This window comes from Alligator mississippiensis, chromosome 9 (genome assembly GCF_030867095.1).
Source record: "Alligator mississippiensis isolate rAllMis1 chromosome 9, rAllMis1, whole genome shotgun sequence".
NCBI lineage: Eukaryota > Metazoa > Chordata > Crocodylia > Alligatoridae > Alligator > Alligator mississippiensis.
The window spans coordinates 59,751,208-59,778,203 of NC_081832.1; the positions used below are offsets into that span (position 1 = coordinate 59,751,208).

Below are 26,996 nucleotides of genomic sequence, written 5' to 3' on the forward strand. Positions count from 1 at the left end.
TTTCATTGCCCTGTCATTTTTTTCTCTACAAGCTTCAACACTGAACATATACAAAGTTTAAGGAGGAAAGTAATATTTTCCCATGATTACATAAATATGGTAATGACACATGGGAACTCAAAGACTTCATGATTGATTTGAAAGGATCCATCACCTTTCGTACCTCATCCATTCTATTCATTCTCACTCACAGCTGTACAAGTACTGCAGTTATTAAAGGCTTATGATAGTCTCAAGGACCTATATCCTATGCGATTATAAACCAAGAACAACACACTGAATTGTACCTGGAACAAAAAAACATGAACGCCCACTATTTTAACTTCATTTAAATATTTAAAGAGGAGACTATTTTTTACCTGTGAAAGATGAAGGTAAATACCATCTAGGAGACCATTTACTGGAAAGTAATGCCCAATCTTAAGAGATTTTGAATGTCATAGTAACTACTCAGCTCTCAGTTAATGCTGGATTTTTCCTATTTCTGCTGAAGTGTATGGGAACCTGATAGGTTTCTACAATAGTACATTGACAGTATGCGGGGTGCTTTACGGAGCCCATCATGAAAATTCTCACAAAAAATTCAAGTTCACTAAGTTTACAGTGGTCAATAGTTTGGGGCAGTTTTTTAATCAGGAATAAATTCACAACACTGGCAGATATTCAAAATTATCTGATAAGATAAAAAACAAGAGGGCAAGGAGATTGCCAAGAAAAAAAAAATTATGTTCTAAATGGGCTGTGACATCCTCCAAATTAAATTAGGCCTGGTATCTAGTGATTTCCTAATCAGGGTGGAGGATCTCATTTGGGGTATAAAAATTGGAGCTCTCCCTAGGGTGTTTATTAGGGCTGTATCTCCTGGGCAGAGCACTAACAGAGCACCATGAAGCTAACAGGTGTATTTATTTTCTTTAGAGTGACATTTTTCTACCTCTTCTCAGCTGAGTACTCTTTGTTTTACCTTTACAGTGAATTTGTCTGTCTCCTGGTCCCCTGAAAAAAATGTTACTGTTAAAGGATAAGACCTAACAAGATATAATATGAAGAAATTAAATGCATGGTGAATTTTGAGGTCCTCTATGTTCTGCATGAATAGAGGTCAATTGAGGGAGTATAGATGGGTTCACCGAGTGGCTTGACAAAATTTACCCTGCCCCATAGTGCTGTCAGTGATACTGCAGAACAACTGATGAAACATAGGCAATGCCACAGTCAGAAATATTTAAAAATCTCAAAACTCTGAATAAAATAATAAAATGTAAGTGGGTTTGATGATTTCCCCCCACTTTTACACTCATGAATTGAGGAAGGAGATGTTTCAATTCTTTGAACTCTGAATTTTTATTTTTTGTAATTCTGTATTTAAAAAAACTGGATTTTAAAATTTAGATTTACAATACTTTTTTCTCTTTTCACATCCCCATTCTTGTAAGAATTCTGCACAACATAGGTTTCACCTTGCTATGGTGTGTCCAGGTACAAACATCCAGGGAGGTTAGGGCGTGTTAAAATAGCCACCCGATCCAACTTAGTTCACCCAGATGCAGACCTTACACCTAGATCCCTAGTTAGGTAAATTTAACTGCAAACTATACAGAAGTTCTAGATGGGTTTAATCAGTCAAAAATGGCCAACTCAATCTAAATTAACTGTACATTGGAGGTAGTCTAATATAGATCAGGTCTAGCGAGACTGAGCTAACTGCACTTCTGTACAATGCCCAGCACAGCCCCAAAGCTGTGAAAACCCAGCCACTGACCCCAGCCCTGGGGCTGTGTTTTTCCTATCCTTTCCACCCCTTCACTCCTGCACCAAGCTATTTTTAGCTTCCCAGGCCCTCTCCTCACCCCCAGACAAAAACCCCCCACCATGGACCAGTGAGGCCTTCATCCCCTGAGCCTGCCAAATTCCCCAGTCCTGCAAGCCACTCCCAATACTGGTTTTACTGGTGTTCCCTGGTGCTAGGAGCCAATGAAAGTAAGTCAGTGTGGGGGGAGAGGTGGGGGGACGGGATCAGGGGGCTTAGTCCTCTGGGGGAGCAGGTGTTCATTTGGGGGTGTGAAGTTTGGAGGGGGGGCGCTAAAAATAGCCCTTGGTCTGGAGGGGGAGAAAGCCCCCCTGATCCTGCCAGGCCCCCACCATGGAACTGCCAGCCTTCTTAATCCCACCAAGCCCCCTGTGACAAGGCATTTTGCATGTCTGTCACTTTAAGGGGAAAGAGGCTCAGGGAAAAGCAGTCTGCAAGTGTGGCAGGGGCCAATTAGAGAGTCACCTGACCAGAAAGGGGTGGGGCTTGACGCATATAAACCCAGGACCTGAGCTCAAGTCTAGCCATGAGACCTGCAGGGAGAGGAGCTCCTGGCAGTGGGGCTACAGCCAGGTTCCTGCTTAATATCTGAGCTGACGTAAAAAAACCTGGAGGTCCTAAGAGGCCCAGGGGTATGGCCAGATGCTTGGGAGCGAGGTTCAGAGCCCAGGAATAGGGCAAAGGGGCCCAGAGACTGGGGCCAGGGGCCCATAGCCCAGAGAGGGGCAGGGCTAGGGCAAATAAGCTCAGGGATCATAGCAAAGGAGCCCAGAGATTGGGGCCAGGGACCCGAAGCCCAGCGGGGGAAGAGGCAGGAGCATGAGAGCCAGGACACAGGTCCTGGGAGTGGCCCAGAGGTGAAGTGCCCGGGTGAGGAACGCAGGCTGGGATACTGCACTTGGGAGTAGACGTAAGAGGCAAAATACTTGGGTGGAGGAGACTAGTTTGGAAGCTGCACCTGGGAGTAGCCAAGCTGGGCAAAGTGCTGGAGCAGGAAGGCTGGAATCACAGGGATTGAGGCCAGGGCTGCCAGGGGCTGTTGATAGACAGTGATTGATAACATGTGAAGGCATGGGTGTGGTTTGAAGGAGCAAGTGGAGCCATGTAATTAGCACTCAAGGCAATGACCACAGACACCCATGGTCATGAGTGTGAGATCAGGCTTGGGAAGCCCTGGGGCAGCTTCTCTTTTTCTAAAAGACTAACATCAATACATGGTGGACAAGTGAAGGAAGAGTTCCCAAAGAGAATTAGACCAGGCAAGGGCAGAGTGGCCAACTGGGGGAGTCACGGCCACACCTGGGATGAACATTTGTTACACCCTTTCCCCGCAAAGCTGTCAGCAATCCATCTGCCCCTGCCCCCACTTTGATTTACTTCATTCAAGCTTCACGTACTGGTGAACACCAGCAAAACCAGCCCCAGGAGCACTTTGTGGGATTGGGGATGGTTTCGCAGCATCAGGGTGGGGCTGGAGGGATCAGGAGGCGTTGATGGGATTGGAGAGCCTCTCCGATCCCACTAACCCCCACCCTGATCACCTCAAACACGCCCTGCAGACCCACTAGCTCCCCCTCCCCCTCTCCCCGATCCTGCCAAACCCTCCTGTGTTGCACTTCCTTCTCCATGGAGCCAGCTACTCCTTCAATTCAGACAGCATTTGATGTATGCAGGACAAAATGACATCCAATTTCCATGAGGCTCTTACACCACTGCCATACCAAAAGAAATCTTCAGAGAAGCAATTTCTTTTCATGTGCTTTCATCCAAATATTAGTTGTCCTTCCTTTAGGAACTGTTGGCAAGGAAATTGAGGCACATGTCTATCTTGTTTGCCAAGTTAAATTTTGTTCATGTCCTTTTGTCCTTCCACAGAAGCTGTATTTTATTTTCCAAACACTAGCTGTAGCATCTCCTGAGAGTAAGTACTTGTTCACGTGTGCTGCAGGGGTGCCATCTAGTGCTACATTTCATATTTTCTCATCAGATTTCCATCTCCCCGATACATTTTGCATCTTGACTATTTCAACAATTACAATAGTATATTTACCTTTTTACATTTTAAAAAAAGTTACAAACCTCCATGACCATGGACTTTTCAACCTCAGACACTAACAGTTGAGGCTTGCCAAACTGCACTTGTTAATGGTCAAATACTTCTGGACTGCTGCCTCTGTCATCTAGGGATTCTGTCTATATGAGGCATTGTGGAACAGACATGTTCCTCACAGCTCCAAGCAAGTGATTTTTTTTCCCTGTACAAAAGTTTGGGGCCTGTACCTGGTCATCCCCTCTGACTACCACCACATAGATTTCATAGACATTAGGGCTGGAAGGGACCCTGGAAGATCATCGAGTCCAGCCCCTGCCCCAGGGACAGGAAGTCAGCAGGGATCACAGGATCCCAGCAAGATAAGCATCCAAATATGTCTTGAAGGCATTCAAACTGGGTGCTTGAACCGCCTTTGGCAGCAGGCTATTACAAACCTTGGGGGCTCGGACAGTGAAGAAGTTCTTTCTTATGTCCAGCCTGAATTGGCCACATAGTGCCATTACGCTGGGGCTTGTGGTCCTCCTGGTCCAAGCATGGTAGCCTGCCTGGGCTCTGGGTCTGTCAGGAATACATCAGGGCTGTGGCCCATTGGCTCTATGCATCCTCTAAGGGGCTAACCCTTAGAGGCTCCCACTTTGGGTATCACTCACTGCAACACTTCAGCTGCTGCTGCTACTGCCAGTGTGTTCCTCTGGCCGCCTCTGCCTTCTGCTTTCTGGAGACACACTGAGGCACAGGGGTGGAGGGACCCTGTGGCTGGGTGGCTCAGGGGGACTTAGGGACCCTATACAGTACAAAGGGGTCATGCCCACTGCATGACATGGCATGGTATGACATTCAAGGCATGGGGGTGCTCACGAGGTGTGGTGAGGTACCTACAGCATGGCATGGTTTGTAGTACAAAGGGTGTGTGGGTGGAGAGTCTTTCAGCCCCTGGGCACTCAGAAGTTGGACAGCCCTGAAATATATCATCAGCTCAGTGTGATTAATAGAATCATGTGTTTCGTGTGCACATGATTCTATTAATGTTGTACTTCAGCATGCATATGCAATTTGCTATCTCTGTCTTTTCTGGGCACAAAGCCACTTTTGAAAAAGCTCACCTTGTTTTTTTGCAGGAATTCATATAAAGATACACCAGAGAAACATCACCTCCATAGAATCCAGCAGCTATTGGTGCCACTGGTTAAGACTGAGATATGGGAAATGTGTGTTTTCAGCACTGTCAGACCACCAGGAAATGGTCCTGCCAGGAAATGAGTTTTCCAGCCCTGGACCATTTCTTCTCACAGTCCCCAGAATTGGCAGACAATTGTTTCCACGACACCCTTTGAAAGCAAGCAGTGATGCACTTAGTTGCAGCATGATGAAACACAGTGTATCCCTGTATTGTCTTGTGCTACCAGACACAGAGCCAGTGCAGATGTGAGAGACAACAACAACAGAGATTTTCAGTCCATTTGATATTTCAAGGTTTCAAATGGGTTCTTTTCTACTGAGCTTTACCTAAAATAACTAGAATGTAAAATTAATTTAATGAGAAATTTCATATGAAGTTATTGTAGAGCAAGAAAAAAAAATGATGTCAGTAGGTAGGGATAAGATATATTTATTTTTAGACTACCCTCACACCAACACACTAGATCTGAGAGTTTTAGGCAAACCTGAAGAGAATGTCATTAAAATATGTCACTATGTAAGAGGAAGATTTGCATATCTTTGAAAACTACAGCTAATGTGTTTTTTACTTTGCTTTTGTCTTTAACTACCTTAATGAATGAAAGATGCTTTCAGAATATCAATCCCTGGTGAGACTCCCCTCTGCCATTTAGAAACAACCCTGTCTGCTTTACTCTCTTCTTCCAGGAAAGCTAGGAGCCCTTCAGGGAGTTGCAAATGAAGAACCATTGACTCACTGACACAGGTGAGGCTTATTAGATACCACTTCTAATAAAAGGGAGGAGAGAGAAGCCTCTGACAAAGATACTAAGGGATTAGGTTAGGCAAAACTTACAGAAGGTTTCAGGGATAAAAGTCCTAGAAAAGTCTGAGGTGTGGATTTGGATAGGACTGAGGAGGGGTATTATTGCTTTAGAGAATTACCTTTGTATCAAAGAACCAAAGCCTAGGAGAAATGGTGCAGCTCATTTGCTGAGTATGTAGTTTCTAACTGGAGCTAGGTGAGCATCCCTCCATCTTGCACCTGCTGACCACAAAACATTCACAACTTAAATGTTTGTCTACACAAATATTTCTCTTTCTAATATATCCAGGGTTTCATTTCAACACCAACTAAAACAGAAAGTGTTCAGCTCAGTCTTAAACTTGTACAGGAGCCACAATAATTGTTATGTTGTGAGTAGATGGGTATGAGACCTTTATCCTTCTCTTTTGGGAGCTGGAGGGACTTCCTGCAATATCACCAGTGTCCCAACTCTTCCTCCAAATTGATTGTCTTGGTCTGGTTTCACTGGAAAATCAATGAAGTGGGACTCACTTGCTTACACCTCTTCCCTGCCAGCAGGCCAACAAATTCCGATGGCATCCAGGAATAAAGTGGTGATAGTCAGTCACTACCCATGTGTTCATCTGTTCTCCTGCTACTAATCACCTCCCCACCAAAAAAAACCCTCAAAAACCATAAAACTCATTGTGTGATTCACCTTGAAAGAGTACTGCAGAAACACGTATCTGCAGCTAAGCCTTGTGCCCTGAAGTGGTGGCACCAAATACTGGGCTACACATTTCAGCTACTTCAACCCACCTTAAGGAGTCATGATTAACAATAGCAGACTGGGCTGGGGGTTTTTTTTGTTTTTTTGCAAGTGAGCTAGACGGTAAACTGGATGCCTGAAGCTGTGTGCAGTAACTTGGCTTTAAAAAAGGTGGGGGTTTTGGGGGTTTTTTTAAGTGCCTAAAACTGCACTTAAAAAAAAAAAAGGGGGTATCCCATAGGGTTTTCAAATGCACATGTCTAAATTCTTTGGCTTGTAAACAGTCCATTTTGTATGATTGTTTTGATGTGAAAAATCAATGACAGAAAATTATGATGACTTAAAAGCAAATCAGGCATAGCAGGAATCAACCATTCACATACAAATAGAGTTAAGCTAACTTCTGCTATGTTTTAAAGCTCTTTTAGGTGTACTGTGCTTTTCATTATAAGACCTTATATATTAAAAGAATCATTAAACTGCTTATTAATTAATAACATGGGATAAATCTACAACTTTATACCCTACCTCCAACACATTATTTTCTGCCAAGCACAGGAAAACTCCTTTTGCTCACCTCATTTTGGATTAAGGAAATGATGAAAGATTCAGTCCATTAGAGCTAGATTCACAAAGGGAAATTCAGCCTGGGAGTGCTCAATGTTGCAATGCCCAACTTCTGTGTGTTGAATTATGTATTATATAAGAGTCTTTATTAGTCTAGGAAGTGTTAGGTTCCTAAGAATTAATTTTTCAGAAGTTAGTGTGGTGGGCTGGGAGTTGCATATAGCCAAGAGAAGATGCTGAGGAGAAAGGCAGTGTTTAACACCTCAGTGACTTAGCACTTGTAATTCTCTACAGTCCAGAATTAGAACTGTTTCTTTCTAGTTAGGATTCACAGCTATCAATCTTCACTTGCAGTTAGGTTCCTAAACCCTTTTGTTCAAAAAGCAGGAAAGGGATCAACCTCTTCAAAGTATGATGCAGGAGGAAAGAGAACACAACTCAATAGTCCTGTAGTAAAAGCATTTATTTGGAACAGGTGAGCCCTGAGTTCAAATTCCATCCAGGAGAGCTGCTTATCTTATTGCAGTATTTTCTGCAGAGGGACATATCAGTTCCCCAGGTTTCTTATCTCTTGGCTCTTATTTTATAGAAATACCTCAGTGCTCTGATAAGAAGGCCCCATTGTTTTAATAATGCTTTCTATTCCTTTGTCCTCTAGTGATCAAACTTCCAGTATCTCCATTGTCTCGTTATTTGGCTTTAAGCTCTAGTTAAGGTATCTGAACAAATCTAAGCTGGCAACAGAAGTTAGAATAGGAAAGGGGTTCAACAAATAGAATAATTTAAACCTGGTCAATGAATGTCATATGGTTGATAACTGATGTGAAATGGGATAAAAATAAATACTAAAAGGTGAAAATTTAAATGACAGTGAAAGGTGAATAGTGACTGATCTTTTCCCAGATAAAAGTTCAGGTGTTTTCTGTACTTTTTTAGTAACAGTCTCCTTCAAACCAGTATTAGCCAGTAACATATTTTGGCTGTTTATTTGCCTTTAAGTAACCAGCTCTAAGTTCCTTATTTCTATTGATTTTTCTTCTTCTTCTTTTGAAATTTATTCTGTTGTCGCTTCTGAATTTTCTCTTTTCCAGAGATGTTCGTAACTGGCTTAACTTCCTGCTATCAAGCTTATTGATTTGCACCCTGTATAAGGCACTAATCACTTCCTATGGGACAAAGGCTAGATATGGATTTAATGTAAAGATCTTCAGAAGGACAAATTGGTATAGACCCACTGACACCTCTGATGCTTTACAACAAACTTGTCCCTGGCCCATATGGGTTTTAACAACTGTTATGTTCAAGAATGGCATAGCCTCTTCCTCCCTCAGCATTGTCTGCTAAAATCCACATGCACCCCCTCAACGAGTCCTGTTTCTTCTGCCAATATATGTACATTTTCCCAGTGCAACAATCTAGTGTGTATGGCCAATGCAGTGGATACACAGGACCAAGCGGCAGATGGTTAGAGCAGGCAGCAATGATGTCACCACAAAGCACATGAGGAATCAGCAGAGAATGAGGTTTGCAGGAGGCAGCAACATTAGTTATCTTCCAGCGCACCTATGAGAAACCGTAATAGAACCATTCTGACTTAGGGCTGGACTGGCCAAGAGAGTAACAGTAGGGAAATGTGAGAGCGCCGTTTACACAAATTAAACATTTGATCAGTTTGATATAGATGAACATTTCCTGACAATGCTGGTGTTCAGAATGTATTTTTAAGGACTCTGGCTTGGTTTCTTATTGAACAGTCAAACTACAAGTCCCAAAACAACAAGGAGACACGTTGTGTTGGGCAGCCTACAAATATTGTTAGCTAAAGAAGACATAGGTTTATACTGGAAGAAATGGCAAAAAGCTTTAAATGTGTCAAAATGCATACATATGAACATGCTTGTCTCTTGGTGTGATGGGGTACCTGCATGTTCATCAGCTGTATTTTATTACTGCCATGTAAGAGGTTTTACTGTCCAGCTACTGTAACTATCCTGCATTTTCTTAAGATCGTGATCTCTCTCTCTCTTTTCCAAACTGGAGCATCCATTAGCATAAAGCAGAAGGGAGAATGTTCAGAATGGTAAATCTGGGGTACTTTGATCAATTTATTATCAATTTTCTTAGTTTCATGCGTGGGGGCTGTTCAGAACATTTTTCTGTGGGTTTTTGTTGATTTTATAAATGTCTGTTCTCTGGGAAAAATAAAGGACGAAGTGGGTCAAAGCACAAACAGGAGCTGTTCTATGTTCTCCGGACAGTCTCAATGCATCCTGTGCCCATGGGATTCCTAATGGCTTCCTTGTGTTTCCTTCTGTTTATCCAATGAAGTAAACAAAAAGGATTTATTTTTCTTGTTTCATATTTAAGGGCATTTTAATCTTCCTTGGGGAAACCATTACATCAACAACTGATTTTTCATGTCAGTCTTTATAAGATGAATTAACCACAAATAATAGAGCCTGTTCAATAATAAACAGGCTTTCTGGATGGACTCCTCTGGGTCTGTAGGAAACATACCTCAGATATCCTGAGCTATTGGGATCAATCCAAATGGACTGGTTAAAATAAACACAAAAGCACAAATACCAACATTATGTTTTGGCACGGGCAACTAGAAGCATTCTTTTAAAATATATATATTTTTATATGAATCCAAATTTTCAAATGACAGATTTAACATTTAAAGATTTCTCCAGTCCCCTAAAAACAGGTTTATACAGGTCTATCTTCCATCATTTACGGTCATGTAATCTGAATCAACATCTGCAGAGGAGAATCTTGTATTCTTTTCACTCTGCCAGCTGCTCATTGCATTTCAGAGTTGATGTCAGGCTTCTGTGCTTCTTCCTCTTCTCCATGGGTGACTGGTGCCTCCCGAGTCTGGGGGGGCACCAGATCGCCAATGTGGGGGGTGGGGCCCGCAGCTGATCACAGACTGGGGAGGGAGGGGGTCCCCCAGTGGCAAAACCAGCAAAACTGGAAGTGCACTTCCGCCATCGCTTCTGGTTTCGTGGCTGGCGCTTCCAGGGGGGTGCACAGCCAATCTCAGGGGATGCATGTGTACCTGCGTGCACCCCTTACGTGTCACCAATGCCCTTCTCTATATCCAGTCTGATAAATGATTGACATTCCCCATGCACACCTTTTTTTCCTCAGAAAAAGCTCACTCTCTTCTGGTCATCTCTACTGTTAGATTTCAAATTCACATCTGTGTTGAAATCTTTGAAAGATCACATACAGCTGCTTTTTAGATCATACCAAGTTGCATTTTTGATCATCACCATGTTTTCTTACAAATGCTTAACTTTAATTGTGCAATGATTCCTGCATGAAAAACATTTCAGAAGCCCATAAGCCCATTTCAGTGTATCATCTTAGCAATGTTCAAATCCATCATGCTCCTCGCTATTCACTGTTCACAATTTATTATCAAACATGGGGGGGACTAATTCCAGGAGTGACATGGTATTTCTACTTCTGAGCTGGACAAATGCATCTCTTGGAACCACTCCTGGCTCTTGCATGTTACAAAACAAATTTTCCTCCTTGATTTTAAGTTGAACCTCTGACGGTGAATAGGTAGACAAGATTCTTTGGGTAGATGTGATACCTTGTATTAGACCAACTAAATAGTTGGAAAAATTGTTCTTTGCAAGTTTTGGGCACAAACACCCTTCTTCAGGCACACGCACGAGGGGATAAAATACTGCTCGATGGCAGAAACACAAACCAGAAAGGGGTGAACAGAAATGCCAGGGGCAGCATTTCTATAGGCCCTGCAGGCTCACTCTGCACAGGTGGACCCAGAGATGTGGGGCACAAAATTTTCCAGTGCTTTATTTTTCCATGGGAAATTTTCCATTTCTACAAATTCATTTTTTCATAAAATTCATTAGTAACAATGAATGGGTGCCAATACAATAGTAGGCAATTTCAGGGTTGTAATCAGCATTCCCTCTAAGCTGTGTGTGCACGCAGCTTCGCACAATAAAAATCATGCTGCATAATAAATTTTTAATGCCATGCACCCAGTGGCGTACCGATGGGGGTGGGGGGGGAACAGTAGGGGGCCATGGACCCTGGGTGCCGGCCTGGGGGGGAACTCCCAGTGCCATACCAATGGGGCGCTGATGCTGTCCCAGCCACCAGCTCACGTCTGGCTGCTCACCACCCACCCGGCCACAGGAGGGGGAGGGGTGGGCATACTGAGATACCTGCGCACTCCCAGACAGGATTGCTTACAGATTGCTAATCCTTACAGGGAACATTGGTTGTAATTAATGTTTTTCAGGTGATTATCCCTAGGAAGTGTGTGAGAAAGTACATATATGTTTTATTGATTTGTGAACAGGATGGTAAATACACTCACATAATAATCCAAACCAAAAATCAAGTTTTGAATTCATCTAATTGGCTGTGCAGGTCAAATCAAAACCAAAGCATGGCATCTCATGCGCAGTTGTTTGGGTGAGCTAAAACTAGTGTGTCAATTTTCATTGGCCGCCTTTTTTTTCTTAAATTTAAACCACATAAGGGAAATACATGCCATTGTGTATTGTCTTTACATTTTTACAAGCATTCCAATAAAAATAATTTCTTTCCACATAAAGCTTTGAATTTGTTTGTATAGAACATTAAACCACATTAAGTGTGCTGTATTTAATTTTTTTCCTAATCAAATACTTCAGTTCAAATACTTGTGGCTATTGGACATAAAATTAATATGGGGAGGTACTTTTATAGTTTTGTTTATATAATTCAAATACACATGCTAAATCAGATCACGCTGTATTTAGGGCATTAGAAAATTTCCCAATACAAAATTTTCCAGAAAACACACATTGCCGGGTGGACCTCCCTTTAGCTGTCCTGGGAAATATAAATTTTCATTTCTCCCTGGGGGAAATTTTACAATCTTTGCATTCTCCTATGCCTGAGGAAGGGCACGTGTGCCCCGAAACTTGCAAATAAAGATATCACACCTTTTTGGTTTTTTGCCTGCCAAATAAAGACGGACACTTTTGCAACTGTCTAGTTGGTCCAATAAGATCCCGCCTCCAGCACGCTGAGACAGAGCGAGGTGCAAGGCAAACTGCACGGCAAGCCCTGAACAGCTGTGCTACACATCTGGCCACTGCCCCCTCGGAGCCCTGGAGGTCCGCAGCTGTGCGCGCGTAGCAGGGGCGGTGCTGGGCTCCTGGGCACTGCCGCGCCCAACATGGCGGCGCCTCCATGACAAGCACAAGACGCAACCCGCCGTGCCACACTCAAGATGGCGGCCCAGCGGCGCTTTCCCTCCCGCCCCTCCGAGCCCGGAAGTCCGGCCGACTCTAGCGGAAGCGGAAGCAGGGGGCAGGAAGTGTATCCCGACCGCCGCGGCCACAATAACAGGCGGCAGGAGGCGCCGGGGGGCAGGTAAGGGCTGGTGGCAGCTGTCAGCGGGGGCCGGCTTCGGCCGGGGCGTGCAGGAGCGGGACGGGGCTGGCCGGGCCCCCGCGGCGTGGGGCACCTGGGCCGCCACGTCCAGCCCTCCCTGCGCCGTTGGCTCGGGCCCGGCTCCCCCGGGCGTTTGTCTGCTCCGTGTCGTGTTCAGGCCCCGCGTCTAGGTTGGGGCCGGGCTGCTTCCCCCGCTGAGCAGGCGGACCTGGGCCCGGCCCCGCTGCCCTGAACGACAGGAGCCGGTTGGGAAAGGAGCGCGCGCCGCCAACAGCCGTCTGCGCGTTTTCTCTTGTGAAGAGTCGCTGGTGTCAGCTCACGTTTGCTCCACCTGCCCTGTCAGTGCGGGGGTGTGTCCTGGCACATCCAAGTGTTGTAGGCACACATGTAGTATGTCTACATGTATACCTGTATATACATTTCCCTTCACATTTTAAGGAAGCAGGCAGAACATAGGACAGTTTTTCTTCACTTAATGTAACTTAAGTGGAGGAAAAAAAAAAGATTGTGTATGAGCCCTGCCTTGATGCTCTACATTTTCATTGGTGAATGTTGTAAACTGGATGAGATTGCAGATCGAAGCAGGAGATGTCTAACTACAGGAAACGGCAGCCTACCTTCCTGCTTGGAAAACTGCCTGAGCCCTGTTTCAAAAACCACTGCGGTTTGTGGACTCGGGCCCTTGACAACGCGTGAAACCGAGATGCGGCTGCTGGCGTGTGTGTTTATATAAAATCATTATGTAATGCAAAAGCAAGGAGGCGTAGGGAGTGCACGTTAGTCTTAAAAAGTAGTTTGTGGAGGCATCTCCCCCATTCTCCCTTTCCTTCTGATTTGATAAGATTAAAAAAAAAAGCACGCTTCCAGAGAAAAAGCTGGAATTTATAACTTGACAGAGATGACTTTTCCCCTGCCCTGAGCCGTTCACATACTGTTTTCTTGGTTCTCTATTTTCTGATATCACTTGGTTTTAACCCAGTTACATTCTTTGTTGCTCCCTGTCCCAAACAGGAGTAAAATGCATTTGACTTAGAGTCCACCTTGTAATGCTGGTTTATCAAAATCTATGCTGTTGTCCCCCAGCATATGCTCCCTTCAGGTTAGTTGGGAGGCCTTGGCTTAGATGTAAATTAAGTGGCCCGTTTGGTACCCTGCTTTTTACCTGTTGGTTGATGGTAAAATCCTTTTTTAATGGAAATACAAAACTATGTTATACACTAGTGCTGAGCCTTTTAGAAGGACCATGCCATAATAATCACAAACCTAAAATATGATGGATACAAACAATAGTAAGATCAAAGTGGGAGGAATTTCATGCATCTGATTTTCCTCGGTTTTATGTATTTACTATATGCAGAAATCCCTGAAGTTGGACACAGTAAGTAGAAAAATCTGATATTTAAGTAATCAGCCTCATTCGGTTGAACAATACTACATTATTCCTGTTGCAAAGGCTGTAAAGGAATTTTTTAAAACCAAATTCTGTTTTTTTTGGAACGTGGCAGCTTATTCTAAGCAATTAAAAGATACAGTAAAAGTTCTGTTATCTGTCATCTTACAAGCCGGCATGCTCCACTAATTGGCATGCCAGCTTGTAAGATAAAGTGAAACCAGAATTGCCCACCGTGGCACTTCCAGCTTCTCCAAGCCCCCATTGCTCGGGGCAAAGCAGCCTGTGCTGCCGGGCCCCCATGGCCCGGGGGCATAACAGGCTGTGCGGGACCTACCTCCCTGTCCCGGGGTCCGCAGGGAGCAGCGGCGATGCTGCAGGTGGGGTGGAGGGACGCCCCAGACACTGCGTGAGAAGTGGCATCCAGGGCCGCTCACTTAACTGGTATCTTTTGTTATCGGGGGATGCCAGATAACAGAGCTTTTACTGTACTTAGGAAATAAATGTGCCTATGGCATATCTAAGGCCAAATATGAAACAGTATCTCTAGAATTTTAAAAATTAAAGCCATGTGTGTTGCCTGGAGTGCTGAAAAACATGCCCCTAAGAATGGTTTTTAAACTGTAACTGCAGTTGATAAAATTTTCAATTCTGTGCTCTATTTGCAAATCCTCAGTATTGAGAAAAGACAGAAATTCTGTTTTGAGCTGTGCACATCATCCTATTCCTGAAATTTTCTTATGACAAGTTAAGATAGCAAAAACATACATGATATATATTCGATTTATCACTGCTATACCCAAGCTGTTTTGCCCTTTTACCTGTTCTACATTATCCCCTGCTTGCATGCAAAAGGAAGATGATGATTAAGGTAGAGGTGCACCGATACATCAGTCCAACATTGGATCAGCACCAATGTAATGAAAATTGACTACATTGGAAATCAGCCTGAAGTGACCGATAATTTGGCCAAGAAATACCTATGTGTGCATGCAGCCATGGTGCACCATGTGGGCAGTGTGGAAAGCTGTGTGGTGGAAGGGAAGGGGGGGGGGGGGGAAGAAAAGGTGTGGGGGGCAGATCAACAACCCCCGTGGTGAGGGACGGAGTGGGGCTGGGGTAGGTGCTGCCCAGCCAGGGTGGGGCAGGTGCAGGATGGAGCCGTGGCTGGGGTGGGGAAGGTGGTGGCTCTGGCTAAGCACACAGTACATCTGGTGGCTCCTGCCACTGTTTGTCCAGGAGGGTGGGAGTGGAGGGGTGTGCCCCAGATCTGTACGAGCCGTGCGGGCTGCAGCTGGGGCTGGAGGCTGTGCTGCACTGCACTCGGGGTGGGTGGCGGCAGCAATAAGTGGGGACTACAGGAGGGCTACAGCGCAATTTGTGGGGGCTGGAGCCCCCTCCATAGCTTCCCTCCCAGCACCACTGCCACCTGCCCCGAGCATAGCACAGCGCAGAGCGGCTGCTGGCACCAGCCCGCAGCTGCAGCCTGCCCTGCCCTACCCCGCACAGATCCAAGGGCACATAAACAGTGGGAGCAGCAGCGGGAGTTGCCCCCTGAGTCCCCTGGAAGATCCATGGCTCTGTCCTGTGCCTGCCCTGCCATGGCTAGGCATTGCCTACCTCAGCCCCACTCCCTCCCTCACTGCGGGGGGCATTGATCTACCTCCCTCCTCCCCTTCCACAGCAGCAGACTTATTAGCTGCATGCAGCTCTCCATGCTGCCGGGCTGTGCTCCTTGTTGCCTGCGTGGTGCACTGCAGCTGCATGCATGTATGGGCATTTATTGGCCAAATTATCGGGCACTTCAGGACAATTTCCAATATAGTCAATTTTCTTTATATTGGTACCAATCCGATATTGGACCGATGTATCGGTGCACCTCTGTCTTAATCATCTTCCTTTTGCATGCAGCTGTATCCAAAATTGGATTGGTATCGGCTGTTATGCCTCCTTAAAAATCGGCTATCGGTATTGGCCCCCAAAATCTTATCAGTGCAGCCCTAGATTAAGATCAGTTAAATGGCTATGAATATAAAAGGATTTTTAACATGAAAACAGAATGGGGAATAATAGAAGTTACTGCTATAGTTGCAGAATAGATGTAAAACAGTACGCTTTTCTAGGATAAAAGCATAAGGTGCAGATAGTTCTAGGTTTGTTTTGTAGCAAACAAAAGTAGTTAATTTTAAAAGAGTTCTCATAATTATATGTTGGCTTTTTTGGTTGAAGTTTTCCATGTTTAGGCTCAGCAAGGAGATGAGTTAGTTTGTGAAAAATCAGTTTTAAGGAAAATATATTTTTCCATTTTCTGAAGCTAAAGCAATTTTTACAAAACATTATTTGTCACAAGGAAATAATGAATTGTCAAACCTGACACGTTAAAAGTGTACAAGTCCCTTGAAATCTAGTCATATTTTAAAAGTTTAAATATATTATTTGCTTGCCAGAATTTTCTTTTCATTCTATAATAATGCCTGTTTCCTTCAGGAAAGCTTCACACCCAGGTTTTGACTGAACTGAATGGCAGAAAATAATATTCCTTAACAGTAACTCTTTACCATCAGAACAAGGAGAAAATATGGGCCATCAAAAACCTGAGTATATAATAATCTGAATCTTTCCTGAATTGTTACCTTATTCTGGTAATTTCAAGATTTCATTACAAAATATTTTTTTCTCCTGTGTGCAATTACATGTGGGATGATGTTAACTAATTTATTGATGCTGTGTTAGCCTGGCCTTTGAGAACATAATAACCAGCCAAACAACAGTGCTAGGAAATAAATATTTTCTACCTCCCTCTGTCTTTGTGATGGGAGATATTAATAGGTGTTATTTTAATATTAACACTACTTTTTGTTAGAGCTCAACAAATGAAGGCCAAAGGACCAGGAAATAGAGCTTGAGACAGAGTTGTCTAAGTCTTGTCCAACTATCTCAACCATGCAGTTGGTCTGATAAAAATTGCCATCTATTAAAAAAATAAATAAAAATTCTTGCCTTGCACATTTTCTGGGCTATCACAGCTACAATATCACTTCAACACTGGAAAATAGAGCATCATTAACTAAGCCAAATTCTATAATAGGTATAGAATTATGGTAGAATAACATTGGTAGAAATATATTCGATTAGTTAAGAATTGCTGTTTAATGGTTTAGACCATAGGTCCATCTTGCCCAGTCTCTTTGTGGGCATAGGCCCATGCCCAGTGGCATAACAAATAGGCCTGTGTCACACGGGGGCAGAGAGTGGATGCTGAAAGGGACAGTGAACTGGGTATTACCAGGGTTGTTTTTCCCACTGTTGCTCTCTCACTTGGAGTCTCCCATATTTAAGGTCTAGGAAATTCTGATTCATAGGCTGTATTCCCAACTCCCACGCTCAAGAGCTCCCGATGCCCTTTTCCTCCAAGATTTTGTCCTGTCCCTTTTTTGAATTAGGTTAAACTGTCAGTTTCTTCAACATTTGGTGGCAGAGTTCCACACTTTAATTACATGCTGTATGAAACAGAACTTCCTTTTGTTAGTTTTAAACTTACTACCTACTAGTTTAATTTTGTGACTCCTAGTCCATGTGCAACGAGAAAAAAGGAGAGATTACACATGTATGTTTTTGCTATGTTACATGCTTTTTGCTTTTCTTGAATTTTGTTTTTAATGGTGCAATCTTAAAACAACTCTTTCTACATCAGGTACACTGATGAAATATAATTTGAGTCATAATGACTAATCTATCTCGCTTAATAAAGTGAAATTGTATTTTTGAGGGAAGCAAGATCTAGAGAGAATGATTTCCTTTTAAATAAGTAAGAGCTAGATCACTTTATAGTTCACTGGAAAATATCCAGGTGACATTTGTTTAGTAATTTTCTTCATCTTTTTCCCACGAGTTGCTTGTGTGTGCTGATTTATAGATGGTATTTCTAAAGACATTTTATTTTCTAAAATAGGAAAAGGTTACTATGGAAGCAACCTGTAATTAAACCTACTGGGTTTTTTCCCATAAGAGATGAAGTATGTTTTCTATTTACTAATTTTTCTTGATGTAAGGGGGCACTCCAGTTAGTCTCCATTCATTTGACTAGCTTTTATTTCCAGCTTCATACACAAGACAGATCAATTATACTCTGCCGGGAGAGTCCTTCCAGTTTTCAGCTGATCCATTAGAATAATGGCATTCCAGTGTTTCTCTTTGGTAGCAGGTTTTTCTGGGTCCTTTATGTAACTAACTTTCATTGGTCTGTCCCTTTCCTCCTCCATTTCTCTTTCAGTTGCACTGAATTAGCATAACATTGTGAACATTAATTCCTTTCATCAGAAATCATTGCAATCATGGGACCTAGACGGAAAAATGTGAAACCATGCTTAATGAACAGGGAAGGCTCTGAATCTACCAAAGCAGATGAGCTGAAAGATTATATGAACCAGCTTTCTCATGAAGTTCTTTGCCATATCTTTAGGTAAGAGGCTGTACTATTTTTTGCCTTCCTGTCTGCTCCACCCTATGAACAAATCCCAAACGACACACCATATTCAGAAGTGCCACCAATATTTGAACTGGTAGACAAAAATTGAATTGAGTTTTATCAGTGTGCATATGTAGATTATTTTTTGCTGGATAAATGTCAAGGAGACTATGCAGAATTTCTTTGTCTTCATGGTTTGTTTTTTATTTTTGTTTTATAAAACTAAGCATGTAGATGATACAATATGAAAAAATGTCAATTATCCCTCGAGACATGGGCCTCTTATTCCCTGATTCAGTCTCCTGCACTGAATATTTTCTTGTGTGAAAATTGCTAGGAAAAGCAGATCAATATTGTTTCACTTTTTAACTCTAGTTCAACTAATACAAGCCTGTGCGTATCCTCTGGTAACTGATTTACTCTTGATTACAATGCCAGTTGTTAAATTTCATAATTCTATATGTTAATATCCTGAAATTAGTGCTATGAAGGTTGCTTCAATAAATACTCTATGTGAGTAGAACAAAATTGTTGATTAATCTTTCAACTTATTTAAGATATGATCATGCTCCATGGTGTGCTTGCATGTATCACGATGTGTCTGGTAAATTCATTCACTGTGCTTGCTTTACAGTGAATGCAGTTATTTGTGCCTGGATATATTAGAATAGAATTCCAGTCCAAGTTTCCCTTGCCTTATTAGTTTTAGTAAAATATTTTATTCCACTCAACCCAAAAATGAATAATCAAAGTACAAGTTTACAAATACTCCAAATGAGAATCTGAATGTGAATGGCATGTAAATATCTCGCTGACAAGTTGGAGAGCTATGCATCGCAAAATTAAAATATACATTTTAATTGGAAAGATTGAAGGTTTCCAGGTATTACTGTGGGGGTAGCTTTGCAGGGTTTGGTTAGAAATAGGCACGTGCTAGTACTAAAATGTATCATTGATCTCTTTTACCTGAGGACTTTATAAATATAGTGAGACTGCCCTTTTGTATCTGAAGTGCCCTGGTTGCATTGTGAACAGATTCAGCAGAAAAAAACCCAGCAGATTAGTATGATACAGTTTGTCTGGAAATCTCATTTGAATCCACACTTTATAGTTTTAGAATGAATATATCTAGCTTTGTGTAGTAATTCACTTGATGTTCCCTTGTGTGAGAGAAGTTGAAAGAACTTTGTCTTTGAATAAGAGCTTTTTTTTCCCCTCTCCCAAAGGTACCTTCCATTGCAGGATATCATGTGCATGGAATGCCTCTCCCCGAAGCTGAAAGAAGCAGTGACTCTCTACCTGAGAGTAGTGAAGGTTGTAGACCTCTGCGCTGGCCACTGGTGGGAGTATATGCCCACTGGTGAGTAGGGTGTTCCAGGATATAGTAGTATTGAGAAGATCTTGCTAGGTTGTAGAGATCTTTACATTTAACCATATACAGTAGATTTTCAAAAACAGCCAATGGAGCTGTATGACTAACTCCTATAGACTTTCAGTGAGAGTTGGGCACCATCCTCCCATTGAGAAGTCATTTAAAACATCTGTATGTGTGTCAGATGCCACTGTGGCAGAAGTAGAGATTTTCTGTAACAATCTGAACCTATATGCTTATCTGAAGGGAGTTAAGGGGGGTTATGGTATAAAAACAAAGGTTTAATCCAAAGAAGAGGCTGCTTGCATGCAGGCAAGGAAATATGCTCTGGGAGTGCTCTGTATCTGCTGGGATTTAAGAAACTGTGCAAGAGACACAGCCACTCACTTTGAAGTTATCTTCAAGTCCTTTTTGCTCACGAGACCATTTTGTCAAAGCCTGTGAAGAGTAAGATTTAGGTTTAGGATTCAGAGATAAATTTTGGAGGGAATACATATTTTTTTTCTTAATTGGAGAGTGGGGTGGGACAGAGATGCAGGACTTAAATGTGAAAATCCTGCCAAGCTAAAATGACTTGGTTCCTGTAGAAGGGTGCTTAGACTCTTGGCAAGATAGTGTAACATTGTTCATTCTTTTAAAATCCCCCACCCCTTACTGTTCTGCTTTGTACCTAATGTTAAAATAAAATGATACTGTCTTAAATCTGTCAGGGTATGGTGACAGACTCCCAAAGTGAAGACCCAGAGGTGCCAAACTGGTCAGGCCTGATAAATAAATATGGCTGTCGTCTCCTGAATAACCTAGGTTCCAATTTAAGAGTGGGAGAATCTTAGAATTTCAGGGGAGATAAAAGCATAAGGCCAGTGACTCCTGAGTCACCTGATACTTCCCCTGATGAGATGCATATAACACAACCACAGGATAGAGGCAAAAGAATCTGTAGAATATTATTCTACAACATCAGAAATGGAGACATGGAGTTAACCATGTTAGTGTGAAGTGACAGGACTGGCTCCCTGCCATCTAGTTTCCAGAGGTGGTATTAGATTTAAGGCCAAGGATTGTTATTATCCACAAAGAATTGCAGCATTATTTTTTTCCATAGAACTATCTGTTTCCTGTCACAGATCCCTCAAAACTTGTGTCCTTCTCCCAGGTTTCACTGATTGCAGTTTCCTAATATTGCTGAGGAAGATGCCAGACATTGAACAGCTCTATGGTCTTCACCCCAGGTATCTTGAAAGACGCAGAGTACGTGGCCATGAAGCTTTCAGCATTCCTGGAGTTCTAGAGGCTTTGCAGGCTTGCCCAAATCTGTTGGTAAGTGTGCAGATTCAAAAGTTGACATTAGACTCTGCACGTGTACTGCAGAGGAAATAAAATTGGACTAACCAAAAAAAAAATACGTATTATTGCTGGGCTTCTGCAAGTGCTGTAAATTTAATCCTCGTCCTGTATGAGTGGCGGCTGAAGCAAGCACAATTTCAAAATCCACTGCTAGTTTACAAGGGAATGCTGTTCTTTTCTAGCCACTTGATTTGGTTTCAGATAAATACTCAAATCTCACAAGCTCAGGCTAATAACTAGTTTCCTATGACTACTTAATTTTTAAAGTCAAGTGGCTCTGTCTTTATTTAAAGTGAAAATGTAATTTGTATCAAACTCAATGTATTAGCAAGATGTCTACTTGGTTAAGAGAAGCATTGTTGCTTAAAATGGTAATTTCTGATTGCTGTGCTTTTGTCTAGGGTGTTGAGACCTCTCATTTAGAGCTGGTGGAAGCAATTTGGACATACATGCCACAAGTTCATATTTTAGGGAAGTTTCGTAATCGTAATGGTGCTTTCCCAATCCCTCCTGAAAACAAACTGAAGATTCCTATAGGAGCTAAAATTCAGACTTTGCACTTAGTAGGTAAGTGTTTGTGGTGAAGTGTCTGCCTTAGACAGAACAGAAAGGTTTGAAATGAGGTACCACTCCTCTCCCTTCCAGGAATGATAGTTGATTCAGTCCTGGGGGGTTTCTGGAACACACACGTTTCCCTGTGACAACAGGGATTTGGATGGGAGATTTCTTGTAACTATTGACACATGGTAAAGAAGAATTCTAAGTTCAGAGAACTGTAGTTTTTAGGTATTCCATTGGTCTTGGGGAGTAATTTAGTGATGGCTGTAATGTTTCCTTGATACACTTTGATTTTTGTTTTGTTCATATATTCTAGGAGTAAATGTCCCTGAAATTCCTTGTATCCCAATGCTGAGGCATCTTTATTTGAAGTGGGTGAGGCTTACCAAACCACAGCCCTTTAAAGATTTCCTTTGTATCAGCTTACGCACTTTTGTCATGAGGAACTGTGCAGGTGAGAGAATAGAGGATTCTTCTCAGGAAGGGTTGCATATACATTAGGAGGTGCAAAGCCAATGTCAGTACTAATACTGTGCCACTGCCAATGTGCAGTTGTCTTCTTGGAATGGATGTTCACAATATGGTGAAGTCGCTGAGCTACATCATCGGTAGTGCATACATTAATGAAGCTACACCCTTGTTGGAAGCAGTTGTATTAAGTTTATCAAGTTTTCAAGTATAAATAAGGCCGAGATATTGCCCATGCTCATCCATTATATGGAAAGGAGTCGATAGCACTATTTTACACGTGACATTGAGGGGAATAACATCTCTTACTGTACTTTATTAGGAGAACCTTTCTCCTACTTTGTTTTTTGGCTTGTGCTGGACAGTTCTGCAATATTTGGCATGATGTATTCAATACCCTAAAATATACAGCTCTGAGTATCTTGTTCTGTTCTCTGCAGGACCCACAAATTCTTTGAAGTATGTCCCTTTAGTGACGGGTTTGGCTTCTGCCCGAAACTTGGAACATCTAGAACTTGTTCGAGTTCCTTTTCTTGGAGGACTTATTCAGCATGTAGTAGAAGATAGCTGGAGATCAGGTATACAGCTTCCTATTTTCCTGTGTTGTACAAGAAAATCAAGCTAGCTCTGAAGAGTAACTGCTGTTTTACAGGTTGTTTCACTAATCTGCTTTTGGAACTAATATAATGGGAAAGACTCAAAGGGTGATAAATATGGACTTGCATTAAGTATTGTTTTAATATACTAATAGAATTGCTTGTACTTATCACACTTTTGTTGACAACATGGAAAGTGACAAAAGCCAGGTTAAATTTTTGCAATTTCTGCATCAGTTGAAACTGCTGAAGAGCTGATCTAAGATGTCCAAACAAATACCACCCTTTACTGTCATTGCAGGGAGGGTGAAATTGGCAGAATGAACCTAGAGAGAGAGGCGATAGCTCTTTAAAAATCATCACTATGTTTTTGAGATACTAGCTGCTTCAGAGCCACCTTTTACCAGTCAGTGTCAACTGTAAAGAATTTTATGTTGATTTCCTTCAAAATAGCATGTATCCTTGTTAATCTCATGTATACACTGCAAAGATAATACTAAAGAAGTACATACATTTTTTTTTTAATGCCACAACCCACTAACTAAAATGAAACTCCTGTATTTCCTCTCATCAGGTGGCTTTAGGAATTTGCACACTATAGTTTTGGGAGCTTGCAAGAATGCCCTTGAAGTGGATCTTGGCTACCTCATCATAACTGCAGCACGAAGGTACTGGCCTTCTCCAGTCTTCTCCTGTCTTTTCCATTCCTTTCGTTTTTCAAATCAGTTATTTCAGTACTTTAATAAAGTCCCAAAATTTTAAGAGGGAATGTTAAGTTTTTGAGAAGCCAAACCCTAATTAGCTTTAAATGAAAAGATTATCAAATGGCTAGAGGAGTGTCCTGCGTTCTGCAATGACTTTTTCTGTGGTGTGAGTTGAATTGCCAGACTTTTTGTCTTGAATAAGAATTATACATTCAGTATAAGCAATATTCAACCAATAGTTAAACTTCAAAGAACCTCACTATTGTATAACTGCCATATTTTATTATAGGGAAAGATGCAGGTATCCATTGGAGTTTACATCTGTTGAATTGCTATTTGCATTCTGTTGCCTTGGCTTGAATGTGAACTGTACCTGATCACTTTTAGGTTGCATGAAGTGAGAATCCAGCCTTCTCTGACCAAAGATGGTGTCTTTTCTGCACTGAAGATGGCAGAACTAGAGTTCCCCCAGTTTGAAACCCTTCATCTGGGATACGTTGATGAGTTTCTGCTGCAATGTATGATTTTTTTTTTTATACTTGAATTATCTGGCAGATAGTGCAAATTCATAGTTGTGTTACATTTGTCAAGACATGCATTAAAAAGACTGTAAATACTTGCATATTAATTATTGGATTTAAATTTTATGTTGTTCAGAAAATGTCTTTCTCTACCTTCCGCCACTTTTATTGAAACCAGGGCACCGTTTGCTTTGGCTGAAGTAATATTCTGGTCTGTGTGCTAAACTGGGTTACAGTGTGAAATTGGGAAGGGATGCTATCAAAGGTTTAAACAATCTGTTGTCTTTCTGTAGGTAAAATGACTAATGGGGACTTGGTGAAGTATGGGTTGGCTGATGTAGTTGAAAATCCAGGAATCATCACAGACATTGGAATGAAAGCTGTGAATGAAGTTTTCTCTTGCATCAAGTACCTGGTCATTTACAACTGCCCACACCTACACAATCCAAACAATTGGATCACAGGTATTGCATACCTTTAAAATTATGGAGTTATGTGGTAGAAACAGCTCATACTGGCTTGAATTTGGAACGCAGGTTGATTTAGTTGTATTCTATGAAGAGTCTAATAATTCTGCCTGTTTGCAGATGTTAAACAAAAAACACACTTCACAGGAAGAAACGGCATGTTACTTCAGCCCAGTTCTGCAGTGTCTGTAAATAATCAAGCTCTTCAGCAGGGCTTTTTTGTGCTTTTAGCCAAAGCTAATTCAGTCACCTATTACATAAAAGTGCCAAAAAAGCCCCACTAAAGCACCTGATCTTTACAGACCTCACGCAGACTAGGTTGACATAATGTGCTGCCTTCTCTGGGCATGCACGGGGCTTGGCACTGGAACATGCTAAGTTTTTAAAGTAAAGTGCTGGTTTCTTTGGGATTTTTTTTTTCTGTGTCTGTAAGCACCCTGTGTGATTTAAAAATGAAATGTTGAAGACCAAGAAAAACGCACATTTTCAGATTGCAGAGTGCATACCTATTCTGTATGCATAGATACAAGCTCCATGTAGAAGCAGAATATTATTAATTTACATGGATACATTGGGAGGGATAAGAAATTAATGATTAGTAGGTGATGAATATAATGGAACAGGGCATAACAAATAACTTACCCAGTTTGGTAAGTGTATTCAAAGTTCAAAGGTACTAAAATAATTTAATGTGCTTGAACCCTGAACTGACATGACCAGTTCTGGTGATGAAAGGTAATTCCAGGTCTGCATCTGATTGACATAGTCCTTTCTTTTAGGAGTTGGAGGGAAAAGAAAAAATAATGATTATGGATTCATGTGATTTGAATACTTGTCTATTATAAACTGCATATTAAATGCATTTTGTGTGGCTACTGAACAGTCACGAAATAGTAAATAACTTTAGATTATTAATCTTATGAGATATAGGCAGCCTGACAATGCAGTGGAGTACATTTAGTAGTTTCCAGAATTATACATTCCCTTATTCATGCACACTTTCAAATGCTTGGGGGATAAAGGAATGGAAGATTTTTTCCTACAATATTGCACTTTGCTGTCCCCTAATAAAAACAGAGCTGCTGCCTTTTGGAACCCTTATTATGAGACAGATAAACTTCAAACTGTTAGAGTGATGGTAAATAAAGTTTAATAGCCTCAAGTTTGGGAGGAGGTTTCTGGAAGATAAATGAGACTTGAAATCTTTCAAAGAGTATAACTGTCTTTCCACAGACCATTCAAGATGGACCCGACTAGTTGACCTTACCCTGGTGCGATGCCATGCTATAAAGCTAGATTCTTTTAGTCAGTTCATTGAATTACTGCCAAGCTTAGAGTTTATCTCTTTGGACCAGATGTTTCGGGAACCTCCTAAGGTGAGATTCTGTGTACGTGTGTTGCAGGGTTTTTTATCAGTCGTGACTCATCTGAAATATACCAGGCTCTTGTTGAGACAAACTTTTTAAAACTGCAGTTAATTAAATAGCTCAATAAATAACTCGGGGACTAGAGTACCCATTAAAAATGGGTCCAGTGAGAATCACTTACATCCCTTTTCAGATAGCAGTTGCAGTAGAGCATGATGCGAATGATTAAATATTTTGTTTCCAGAAAATAAAATGGATCTCTGCTGTCTATATTTTTATAAGGGCCTTTATTGCTATTTTACTTTGTTGTTACTTTGCACATGATTTGCTTTTATGTTTAGGGGAACCACTTGCTGTCCTTTACACATGGTAAAATGATGGTACTGTACAGTAGACTCCTGACTTATGCGAGTATTGCATTCCGGGGGGATTTCGTGTAAGTCGAATTCGTGTAAATTGGCACCACTTTCCCCGTAGGACATAATAGAATAGTGAGTGGTTGCCTACCCCAGACATACCTTAGTCATAGCTTTTTTTCCCCTTTTCTTGGTGGAATCACCTTTGGGAGGTACGTCTAATGTCTCATCTATGCATCTTGAGATGCCGCTGCCACAATGGCAGCACAGTTCCACTTGATTCCGCCTGCAAATCTTGTGAGGCGTTTGCATATATATGAGAGTCTCGTGAGTGTATGCGTATATACGCGAATGACGTGGATCTCGAGGGGCATTTTCCGGTCCGGACCCTAGTAAAAAATCGCATAAACATGAGACATGCATAAGTCGGAATTGTGTAAATTGGGGGTCTACTGTACCCTCATGTATATGAGTACTTAAAGAGGGAATATATCATTTCTCTCATTCTTTACTGTGGTTCTCCCCACCAAATTGTTGAAGGCTTACGTCTTCATAGCAGTTTCTGTAATGCACTAAATGCTTTAATGAGATGAACACACCAGTAATCTTTTCCATATTTTTGTTGTCTTTTATTCTAAAATCAGGCATAGGATCATGCTGATAACTTATGTCTGCTGTTGTGCTCTGGAGAGGAATATAGATTCTCCTATTAGAAAGCCAGATCATCTTTAGCTCATTTCATCCTTCGGCATATATGCATTACAACTTTTTACATACGATTGCATATTGAATTTTACACTTC

The 26,996-nt window shown here is 41.8% G+C and overlaps 1 protein-coding gene across 5 annotated transcripts in view; it reads left to right on the top strand.

The window, feature by feature from the left end:
* The first annotated feature begins 12,460 nt into the window (after positions 1–12,460).
* FBXO38 (F-box protein 38) overlaps positions 12,461–26,996 on the top strand; it is a 36,973-nt gene continuing 22,437 nt past the window's right edge. For 3 of the 5 annotated variants that reach the window (XM_014597664.3, XM_059733498.1, XM_059733499.1), the window contains exons 1-11: positions 12,461–12,559; positions 18,291–18,432; positions 19,665–19,798; positions 20,967–21,130; positions 21,559–21,724; positions 22,032–22,169; positions 22,624–22,761; positions 23,354–23,447; positions 23,871–24,001; positions 24,298–24,468; positions 25,705–25,847. In XM_014597664.3, coding sequence (XP_014453150.1) covers positions 18,305–18,432; positions 19,665–19,798; positions 20,967–21,130; positions 21,559–21,724; positions 22,032–22,169; positions 22,624–22,761; positions 23,354–23,447; positions 23,871–24,001; positions 24,298–24,468; positions 25,705–25,847 — 1,407 coding nt within the window. In that variant the 5' untranslated portion in view covers positions 12,461–12,559; positions 18,291–18,304. Of the gene's footprint in view, positions 12,560–18,243; positions 18,433–19,664; positions 19,799–20,966; positions 21,131–21,558; positions 21,725–22,031; positions 22,170–22,623; positions 22,762–23,353; positions 23,448–23,870; positions 24,002–24,297; positions 24,469–25,704; positions 25,848–26,996 lie in introns of those variants that run through there. The other 2 variants (XM_019478575.2, XM_019478576.1) reach the window with 2 other exon arrangements.